Here is an 11762-nt window from a genome sequence, read left to right as displayed (position 1 = left end):
ACCCTGTGGCTGGGAAGTTGTCTTGGATTTATAGCTTCCTGAAGACTCTATTTTAGAGTCTCCAAAGGGTTACTAATGTATAAAAAAGGTACACCATTTTAAGGGCAGTTCCACAAATATAATCTCTCAGCTCTAATGCGTTCTATTTTAGAGTCTCCACCCAATCTCCTTAGTCTTGCAAAGATTGGTTTGCTTCCATTAGCAAAAATAGCACTGAAAGTGGGCACCCTTGACTAGTCTCCCTCAAAAGTCAAAACTGAGATAGTATTGTGACATTAGTATGCACCTTTGCTCAGAACAGTGTTAACTGATGCAATACATTTATAACAAATTTTAAAATTTCCATCATAGTAAAGAGAAACTGCCATTCAGTCCAGTGAAATGCTTTCTCAGCATCAAAAGATGCTATTACCACAGGACTGGCATCATTTTTCATCTTAAAGAGGATATTAAATAAGCACAGCAAATTCATGCAGGTGAGCCTACTGTACTAAACATAAAATAAAACCACACATTGTTCAGGATGAATTATTTTAATGCTTATACTTTGAGTCAATTGGCCAATAACTTCGCCAATTTTTTTAATACCTACATTCAGGAATAAAATGAATCCGTGCAGCCCACATTTGTATGTTTTAATCTATTTCCGTGTTGCCACAATCAGCAACCTACGGTCTGGGAAGTATCTGCTGGTCAGCACCTGGTTCACATAATCTAGTACTACCAAGACATGAAAACAGCCGACATCAGCTTGCAAAAAAAAGATGTTCCCTTTGTGAAATGTGAGGGATAACCTTGCTTAATGATCACAGTATTTATGAACAGCTCAATAGCAGTAGACTGGAAAAGTGAAAGGTCAGTCCACATGCAGACAAAGACTAAGCAGCTTTGGGTGAAATGAAAGATAGGACCAAGATCCAGCTTGAGTCTAGAGCTGTTTTTTCAAGGCAGCACAAGTTGGGCTGCAAAGAACAATTGAGAAGTAACATCCTTACATAGAAATATTTACATTTGGATTTAGGAATATACTTTAATCTACTTAGCCTCTGTCTTTAGGGATCTTGAGCTCCAAGAAGGATGAGGCAGAGCTGTCATTGCCCTTTAAATCATCTCTGTGTTAAGAAGTAGAAATGATACTTCCCTTACATTTGGTGTGATACCATGCTTTTTCTGTGTGCCATCTTCCACTTCCTTCGCTAAGTCCTGATTAGCTGGCTTGAAATTTCAGCAGCCCAGGGCAACCTTTAGGCCCCATAGCTTTCTTTTCTGTTTGTGTGAGTGAAACTGTGCAGCTCAGTCTTAATACTTTTATAAATATCTCTTTTGGCTTCTTGGCCTCTGTGATGATGTCTAAGACCTTGTTTATCCATGGCATACCCCTCAAAGTGCTTCTCACTCTCTACTGTATCTGTATTTGCTGCTTAAACTCTTTCCCTCCCGCTCTAATCCTTTTTCTTTTCTCCCTCACCTTCAAATATGGGAAGCTGCAGATGGGGTGCTCTTTTCTGCATGTTGGTTAATAATACCCTGACTGTAAAACTAGAACTTATAGTACTACATTTCTAATTAATCAAAAAGACATGCTGTAATAATAGAGGTACGGCTAAGTAGCTGTGCTAGCAATCAGCCAGTGCTGTGCTGAAGCACTTGCCCAGCGGACCCACCATTAGGTAGTTATATCATGGAGCTCTGCATGGATTGGGAGAAGTACGTCGTGGAGTAGAGGGTAGGCAGGAGCAGCAGCCAAGGAGGACCCTGCCTAGCAGCTCCATGACTGTGCAAGGGCCTGGTTCAAAAAAAAAAAATGCAGGTTGCTCTAGATGAAGATGGGGGGAGGGGAGGGGATTTGTCAAAGGTTTTTGTGCTAGGTGTTGGTTGTGGGTGTAATGTGTTGAGGCAATCAATGTTGGAGGTACAGGGAATTTGAAAGGAATGCAGTGACAAAGGGTTCCCAGCTGTTTCCGGTTCAGCTCTGCCTGGCTTCTGATTGGTCCCTTTGCCTTTGCTGGCTGGAGAGGTCATGCAGGGCTAAGCAAAGCAACCACTTCTTTGGGGCTCCTGCAGAAGCTGAGAAAAGGAAACTGAAAACCAAAGAGCCAGATCATAACTGGTCTAGCACATATGCTAATGAAGACTGACCAAGTTTCTCATGAAATGAGCCTATACACAGTGCATCTTTGCCACTTGGGGAAGAAGGAAGAGAACATAATTTTTTTCAGTGACCTGTTAGTCTCAAATTTGTCTCATCAGCTTTTGATAATGGCTGATGGTACTTGAGGAGAGACTGTGAAGTTTCATAACTTAAGGTAGCTAGAAATGTGCAGAATCAGAGAGTCAAGTAATCTTCCAGACCAACTTTTGTATGCGGTCATGGTTCACCTACCAATTGAGACGGGAGGTGCTACTGTCTCAGCAATCCTCGAATGATTCTGAGAAATAAGATATCAGGGTTTTGACAAGTCAAGAAGGTTCAGATTTCCAAAAGAGGCTTCTAATTTTCTGTGCCCAGCTTTAGGCTTTGAGGGCTAGAGTACTGAAGGTACAGCTCTAGGATTGCAGCTGGAGTTGACTGAGCAGCATTTCTAACCATCACTACACCAGTATCTCCTATAAATGGAGACGAAGTTACATGGGTTTTGTGAGGATAGGTTAATGTGTAGACAATGCTTTGAAGATTAACAGTGCTTAGAGTAAAAATTATTTGAGGAACTTAAGATAATTGACAAAATCAATAGTTTCGTTAAAACAATGGAACCAGCTACACAAACACGACTGGCAGATAATTCCTTCTCTCTTCCCTTGGAAAGTCCCACACTGTCTGTACATGCTCACCAGCAGAATATCAAGCATTATATACACTATCTCCAAAATCGGTGACTGAACAAACATTGAGCAACTGTTACATTCCTTTATACTAATGCTTCATGTCCGTTTCTCTCACTTTTCTGGTAAGCTTTCATTCCTCTTTAGTATTTGCAAGTTCTTGAACCACAACCATTAGTGCTTCAACTGGAGCTGGCATGCAAATGGACCCAAGCTCCTCTGCACAGGCTCCAAGCTGGACAGATGTGAACCAGCTTTATCCGAAGAGGCTTTAGTCACAGTAATGCAGTGCTGTGCCTGAGTTAATGTGCCAGTATAAGCACGCTTTCAGATTCCAAGCTGTACACTTTCCCAGACCAATATTGCTTAGGAGCAGAGCAGCTCTCATTTATTAAGAGATAGAAACTGAAACCACCAAAATAGAGTAACCGTTGTTGGAGAGTGATTCGAGATTGTGACAGAGATGAAGCAGTAGGAGACTGAGCAGAGGAAACTCATACAATGAACAAGAACAGCTTGTGTCACGTTACCACCTGTTTCCCTGACATCTGAATTTATGGTCTAAACCATAAATGGCCTAAGGCCTAATTTATTTGAACTTGGGACAGAAACAACACATGCTGTACAGAGCTTACTATCACATTTCAAGAACTGATCACAAGAAAAACTGAACAAGCCTTACAGAATTTGGGGGCTTTTGATACCAGCTAAAACATAAGGTACTTATCATACAAACAATAGCTACTTTAGGGAAAGTAGACATCAAAATAATCCCTTCTAAACTTAAATAAATCATAAGCAAAAAGGACAAAATAAAACAATTAGATAAATACGACTGTTTGATTAGAATGCTTTAGGACTTTCTCTCTGCGAGAGAAATTCAGCAGAACAAAAGGCCAAATGCAATTCCCACCAAGAAAGTCATCGGAAGGCAGTAAGAGTACTGCGGCAAAATTCAAGTCAGCACGTTCCTGGCACTGTACTTTTTCTGGATAGAATAGATATGTAATCATCATCTTGAATAAAATATTTACAGTGACCAGGAAAAGTTTTATCATTTGAATGAAAAGCATGAGGCAGGTGGTGGTGACAAAAGGCTAAGGAGTGTGATAACAAGTATGAATAGCAGTTCAAAGAAAGGAAAGTACATCTGCTGCAGAGGAAGTGTTAGATCCAGCTCTGCAGCTGAGTCGGACTTGGTCCTCTGCCTTGAAGTGTAAGAGAAAAAAATGAGTATATATCGATATGGAATTGCTCCAGTCCAGGACTTGAGGATGCGAGTAAACACCCAAGATATCTATCCTGCATGAAACAGAGAAAACTTGCTTTCTGTATTTGTTTAAGAGTGGCAAATATCAATAATCTGGAAGAAATGTTTAAACAAGGACACCACACATCACTGAAGAAGACAAACCATCTATTTTAGCAGCCTATTTCACAGAAATAGAACTGCATGTGTTTCAGTTTGTGCCCGTTGCCTCTCGTCCTATCGTTAGGCACCAATGAGAAGAGTCTGGCCCCATCCTCTCGACACCTTCCCTTCAGATACTTATACACATTGATCAGATCCCCCTCAGTCTTCTCTTCTCCAGGCTGAACTGGTCCAGCTCTCTCAGCCTTTCTTCATTTGAGAAGTGCTCCAATCCCATAATCATCCTAGTAGCCCTCCGCTGGACTCGCTTCAGGAGTGCCATGTCTCTCTTGTACTGGGGAGCCCAGAACTGGACACAGGACTCCAGGTGAGGCCTCACCAGGGCTGAGCAGAGGGGCAGGATCACCTCCCTCGACCTGCTGGCAGCACTCTGCCTAATGCACCCCAGGAGACCATTGGCCTTCTTGGCCACAAGGGCACCTTGCTGGCTCATGGACAACTTGTTGTCCACCAGGACTCCCAGGTCCTTCTCGGCAGAGCTACTTTCCAACAGGTCAACCCCCAGCCTGTACTGGTGCATGGGATTATTCCTGCCTAGGTGCAGGACCTTGCACTTGCCTTTGTTGAACTTCATGAGGTTCCTCTCCGCCCACCTCTCCAGCCTGTCCAGGTCCCTCGGAATGGCAGCACACTCTTCTGGTGTGTTAGCCTCTCCCCCCCAGTTTAGTATCATCAGCAAACTTGCTGAGGGTGCACTCTGTCCCTTCCTGCAGGTCATTGATGAATATATTGAACAAGACTGGACCCAGGACTGACCCCTGGGGGACACCGCAAGCTACAGGGCTCCAACTAGATTCTGTGCCACTGATCATAACCCTCTGAGCTCTGCCATCCAGCCAGTTCTCAATCCACCTCACTGTCCACTCATCTAGCCTCCTCTGCCTATAAGGATGTTACAGGAGACAGTGTCAAAAGCCTTACTGAAGTCCAGGTAGACAACATCCACTGCTCTCCCCTCATCTACCCAGCCAAAGCATTCACTTAGATACCTATTACAGTGAAAAAAAATCTCCCACTGTTTCAGACTAGTTCCTATAACCCTCACTCATCCTAAGTAGAAGAGTTGCCTGGAATGGTTTGCAGAACCTGACCTGGAAGTAGCCATTTTACAGCCATTCCATACTCACATGTAGATCCACATTCCATGTTCAGTTGCAATTATTTAAGCAAGTTACTTAAAAGTGGTGACTATCTCCATACCTTTAAATGACTGTACCCTGGGCTCATGCTCTCTGATATCTCTTAGCAGAAATCTGTCATCATCTGAGTTTGCAAATGGCTAGAGACAAGATTGGCTTTTAACAGGCAGCTCACTTGAATGCAGAGTGCCTCATTCGATTTCTGTTGACTTCCCTGGGAAATGAGAGTACTCAGGACCTGTCAGCAGTGAGCCCAAGTCCCCAAGACTATCCTCCTTCTTTTGGATGACTGTATTTGAAGTATGGTAGGTAAATGCAAGAGATTTATGCATAGCAGAGAAGGCCACTACATAATTTCAGCCTAACTGCTCGGTGAATTAAATGTATTGTCTACTTTGTCTTTGAAAGCTGAATATGAAACATTACATCATTAGAGAGCATAGACTCTAAGAAATACTATTATTTAACCAAACAGAAGCACAAGGGACACAAGCATGGTATTGCTGAGCTATCACAGGAGTCATTGGCAGCTTTCTCACACTGTACATTAACTGATTTATTGCTCTGGTTTTGCATATATGCTTATATACTGATAAACTATATGAATAGTAAAGATAGTTTCTAGAAACCTGTAAGAGTACTAGCTACTACCAAAATCAAATATAAATAAGTCAACCGCTGAAGGACTTTAGGTGATTCTGTGACGGTGCCTTTTCAGTTTGATGGTAATGGATCCTCTTGTTGCCAAAGTTGTTGTTCAGCCTGTCATCATAAGTGATGTTTGTGTTTGTGTTAGTAATAGCAGGAGAGTTCTTTATTGACTCTCTAATAATACATAATGAACTGCAAACCAATCCATAATGAGCACTTATCCTTTCACTTTTCCACTTTTTTTCTTTTTTTTTTTTTTCGCTCTAATGCTTCATGCCTGTTATTTACCAGGTAATTTTTTTTAAGTTTAGAATTTTTGCTCCATTTAACACTTTGGCTTCCTACTGGTGTTTTTTTTATCTGCCAAGGAAGAGGAAGACGTGCACACTGAAAGTTGAAATATTCTTGAATGTAGCAAAAAACAGAATTGAAATCTCTTACACTGTAGCAAAAGTCCTCCTGAAAATGCAGTAAAATGTATCTAATGTCTTAGTAGCTGCTGTAGTTGTGGTACGAGTACGAGTAGCTGTGGTAATGATGTAGTGGAATGTAATGACGTCCTCAATCGCTTTAATACATGCGTTAACTATTTGCTTTGTGGATAGAGATGATGTCTTCCTTCTTGTGCTTTGGTAATGAACAGTAACACAAAAAGGCCATGAAGAACAGTTTCTAGTCATCTCTATTGGCTTCCACTTGTGGTACCGTGTGTCTTCCCCCAGTGATCACCTGGATTAATTTCTTATCATCATATTTTCTGACTTTGGACATGTGGAATTTTGAACTATTGGCATGTGTAAGCCACTGGTATGTTGCTTATTCCATGATGCTCTTTGTCTAGCTTTCCTGGAAAAAGTGATTAGATGAAGCACTATATTTCACATGTGGTCTTAAAGCTGATGAGTCTTTTCTGTTGAGCTAGAAAGATTGCTTCTGAAATATCCAATACCTTTATTTATGCTTCCTAGATTGGGGAGAAAACTAAGAAATAGAAAAGAACAAAACAGCAGATTCAGCAGATCTTATCTCACTATTTTCCCCTTTCTGTTTTCATTTGCACTTCTATTTCCATGTAATATTTCATATTTTTATGCATCTCTCACTGTTTGCTTCTGTCAGAAGTTCAAAGGCAGCCTGCTTTCATCAAGGAGAGACAGTATTGACTGATCTGTAATATTGTTTCTACCTTTTTTGACCAATCCTCGATGCATATTTCCAGTTTTGAAAAGCATTTCATGAATCACTAGGCAGTGTGAAAAATCTATAGTGTAAGTTCATTACCGTGCTGGCTGCTGAATGTTTTCCATTGGTTGTGTTTGCAGTGCAAAAATGCTCATTCTGCCAGCCCTTTCTGTCAGGAAAAGGAGGATTGTATATGCATAAATAATATATAAACATATATAATAAGAGAACGAGTGCAGATGATACCAGTGTGATGTATTTCATTCCCCATACACCTTTAATTGCCCTTCTCTCCAATAATCCATGCAAATTTTCATCATATTCCAACCTCCTTAGCACCGTTAGTCTCATTTTTCTGACCAGTCTGTCAAAAAATGCTTACTTCTCTCCCTCCGAAATGTGGCACTCCCAGCCATCCTCCAAAATATCACTGGCTTAAGGCCCAGGACAGGCAACATTCTGCTCTAAGCTAGTGATCATGGTTTAAGCTCCTATCTCATGAGGCTGCAAAGCTAACAGTGGGACCTTTATGCTTGCTAGTGAGCTCCTTGCCCCAGCGAGCAAAGAGGGATAAAAGATGTATAGGAGTTAATTTCCGTGGGGCTGAGATTTTACTCTGGAGGAGGCAGATCCAAGGCTTCACAGACCCCAGAAATATAATGGAAATGATATAATGATACAGCTTTAAAAGGAGTCATTTTTATATTAATTTTATATTTTTAAGAAATATCTTCTCATACTTAGTCATGTATAGAGTCTTAGTAACTGAGATTCTTCATTTCAAAGGCAAAAGGATATTAGAGTGGTCCTGATACAATTAACCTCCCCCCTCCAATCTATTTTAAGCACTTCTATCACCAATATTTTTCCGAAAAACATCTTCATATACCCATTGCATGTTGGGAATGTATTAAAGCACTTTCAGCCCTTCTGCAGAGTAACGTGCAGAATTCACCCAGGGTTTAACTACTTGTATCACACCAGATCTCTCTCTTCTTTTCTAGAGGGTGGTAGGTAAACAAAAACTTCATTTTCTTACTCTTTTTTAAACTGAGCACAGCTCTAAATCAGTTATATCCTCTCTTTTTTTTTTCTTTTTTTTTTACAGCAAAGAGGCCACAGTGCCATCAATGAGTCACAAAATAATTAAACATTTAAGACTGTCTGGGCTTTCATTCTGAGGAGGTGAAGGGGCTGGAGAGTAGCTGCAGCTTCCAGTTTGGAGGCACAAACACGCTGCCTCCTGTTATGGTGGAAAGGATGGAGGACTTCGGGAGGCCAAAGCAGTGTTTGCTGAAGTCACATAGGTATTAGCTGGTAGCCGGTTCAGGGAAAATGTCGTGGCAAACAACATCAGGGGCATCAGCAGGAATGCTAGCTGTTGCCCTCATCCTAAATTGCATTGAATGTTTTGGCCCCCGTTGGCTGAGATGCACCGGCACGGATGAAGAGTAAGAGACTCTTCACTCAAGTGCTCTTTGCAGGCCAACCATACTGTGGAAAATATGTTCATAATTGTTCCTAACGCAAGATATAGATTATGTTATGTTGTTACTTTATTAACTTCATGAGAAATCAACCTTGAATAGTTTCTTTGAAAGGGTGTTTTATATCTATACATGGAAATCTCTGAAAGACACGCTGGGTAAAAATGCATTGTAAAAGGATAGTTATTCCATTCATCCAGGCAGCTCAGGGAAAGTTGCTGTTTGAGCAGTTTTATTTAGGAATCAATGAAAGAACCCTGTCACTCCAGATCCAGTGTCAGTTTTGAGAAGTTTGTTTCTGTCTGTATCACCACTTCTTACATGGATTTCTCAGTCTACATGAATTTTTGTTTTATGTCATTTTTATCTTAGATCCTCCTGAACCTGCCTCCTGCTGCCACAAGCAGATTATTATCTCATGTGACTCTTTTGTCAGCCTGTAGCTGCCAGAAGGTTGTACGTGAAAAGAGTAAATTGGGAGATGGGACAACCTCTGTCCCCTGCTAAGCAGAAGGAAAGCTCTCCTTAGTCAGGTTTTATTAAAACAATTAGCCACAACTCTGCCACTTTTTCTGCTGGGCTGCCAAGAACACCTGTGTATGTTGTAATCTATTTTTACTTCTAAGCTCTGTAGGAAAATAAATGCATGGACAGTGACGTATATAGGGCTGTGAAGAGCAGTATCAGTCTTTGCCTATGCTTTGCAGCTTCAAATTGAGTGTCAAGGAAATGGAGCAACACGTCAGCCAAGAGTGGCAAACAAAACTGTCGATGGAGAAAACCAAGTGCTTGCAATGCTTTGCGTGTACAGGATTATGGCAGAATTTTAAACAGTCAGAAATCCAGTTAAGTATCCCCTGCATTTTGAGAAAAAAATGGTAGAAGCAGGAAACCTGATCAACTTTAGGATGTTCTTTATTGACTTGTTTCCATGTTGATTAAATGCTTATGAGCTCAGCCTATGTTCTTCCACTCCTTGCAAATCTAACTATTGTGTATATAGATGCATACCATACACATATATAGACTCAAATATACAGTTAAATACACACCTCCAGATAGTTAAAACTATTAATTTATAGGAACTTAACATTAAATTAAATAGCTGGGCTGTTTTCCAGATGACTTCTAAAGTTCCCATGCTTACACATAAAAAAACCTCTGTAGGATTTACATTACACGACTGTATTTGTTTCACCGTGCATTTGACTGCCAAATACAGTGTCTATGACCATCATAGCAATCTAATTAAATATCTGAGAAGCAGAAAGCTGGACATTGTTCAAGTCAAGCTAAGCATTAAATTAGAAAATTTAGTTTGTCTCCTTTATCAGTAGATTTTTGAACCAGGGTATTCTACCAAAAACCATAAGCTTAATGAATTTGGTCACACATACTGTGTAGCAGATGTCTAAGATACAGCTGTGAGCCTAAATCATAAAAATGATGCTTCAGTGTGGCATGGCAAAATATATTAGAAAGGCTTAGAAAGGTCAGCCACCAGCAACCTGCTTGCTGATAGTTGAGAAACAGCACTGTAAAATGCATGAGCTGCCTTTTGTAGTCTATTGCAGGAAGCCTTGGAGAGCCACAGATAATTTGCTTTCAATGATACATCAAGTTGGCCCTTTGTTTCACTAATTTGAGTGTCAAGTGCAGCCACATAATAAAGAATTACCAAGACCTGATAAGATTCTTTGTATATTGCTTCGTTTGTCTTAACAACTGGTACTGTTGAAACCAAACCCGCAAGCTGAATAAATAGCTAGTGTGCATGCGATATGAACATCCTTCTTGGAAATGATAAAGCGCGTTTACTGTGCTATCTACTGACATAGAATACGTTTTTATTTCTTTCATACTTTTTACTTTCTTAAAAGGCACTTCAGTGCTATGTGCTGTGCCATTGCTAGAGATGGCATTCGTTTCACTGTAAGTCTACCAGTGGATTAGTAAAGATGGGAAAATGGATTTCAATGACAATTTCAGACATGAGAAAGCTGCTGTTGTGATCATGGTTGAGTTAGCCTGCTGATCGTTTTCTCCTTGACGTAATCTTTAATGTTATATTGGTATAGGCTACACATGCAGCCGTGAGTAATTTCCAGAGAAATATGTTCATGATTAAGATATAGATTATTTTTTAAATGCTATGCTGTCATTTTAATAACTTCATAAGAAATCAACCTTAAATGGGTTGTTTTGAATTACAGAATTGAAGGGGCACATTTATGAATGTGGAATTCCCAGAGCAAGAAATCTGTGCAATTTAAGCGCTTTATTAAAGTTCTCACAACTGAACTGTGCACCATTAATACAAAGAAGGGAACAATGACAGACTTTAGGAGGCTGCTTGCAAAAGGAGATTGGAAAAAATTCCACTTTCAGCAGCCGAAAAGGCGGCATGGAGAGCAAGCCTATGAGAAACTGTAGGTTTACTTTTAGAAAAGGAAGATAGTCTGTGTCAGAAGGTCTTCAAACTGGTTGGGAGGGCTTGGGAAAGATTGCGTGAGAGCGAGCCCACAAGTGCTGCTGGCGCCGAACACCGAGTTGGAGGGTGTCTATACAGATGTATAAACCAACATGGATTTAAACTGTCGTCTGAACACCGCCAGCTTCAGGAAATCCAGCTGGCGGTGGGAGAGCGATGGATTATCCGCCAGGGGAAAATACAAGTAATGTGGCGGCAGGGCCGTGCCGCGGTGCTGCAAGCAGGACGGAAGCCCCGGCCGGGCGGGGGGCGCCGGCCGCCGCCGCGGAGCAGCGCGGCCCAGGGGGAGGCAGAAGTTAACTTCCACCTGCCCGGGAGCCGCCGCTGCGCCGGCAGGAGGAGGCGGGGGCAGAGGCGGAGGCAGGCGGGGCAGCCGAGGACCCGGCTCTGGCAGGCTCCGAGGGTCCGGCCGGGTGTAATTCCCCCCTAATCCCCGGCACGGCGGCGCTTCCCCGGCCGAGCCATGTCTGCGGCGTCCCCGCCATGCGGAGCCTAGCGGGGAGCGGGAGGACTGGCGGCGGCCGGGAGCCGCACAAAATGAAGACGCTGATGGTGAG

At 41.8% G+C, this 11762-nt stretch overlaps 1 protein-coding gene across 1 annotated transcript in view; it reads left to right on the top strand.

The window, feature by feature from the left end:
- Positions 1–11220: 11220 nt before the first annotated feature.
- Positions 11221–11762, top strand: part of ST6GALNAC5 (ST6 N-acetylgalactosaminide alpha-2,6-sialyltransferase 5) — a 71478-nt gene continuing 70936 nt past the window's right edge. Inside the window, exon 1 of the mRNA XM_068952789.1 lies at positions 11221–11757. Coding sequence (XP_068808890.1) covers positions 11689–11757 — 69 coding nt within the window. The 5' untranslated portion in view covers positions 11221–11688. The remainder of the gene's footprint in view (positions 11758–11762) is intronic.

The sequence above is a fragment of the Struthio camelus genome, chromosome 8 (genome assembly GCF_040807025.1).
Source record: "Struthio camelus isolate bStrCam1 chromosome 8, bStrCam1.hap1, whole genome shotgun sequence".
Classification (NCBI taxonomy): domain Eukaryota; kingdom Metazoa; phylum Chordata; class Aves; order Struthioniformes; family Struthionidae; genus Struthio; species Struthio camelus.
This window is presented reverse-complemented; position numbering and strand designations above follow the sequence as displayed.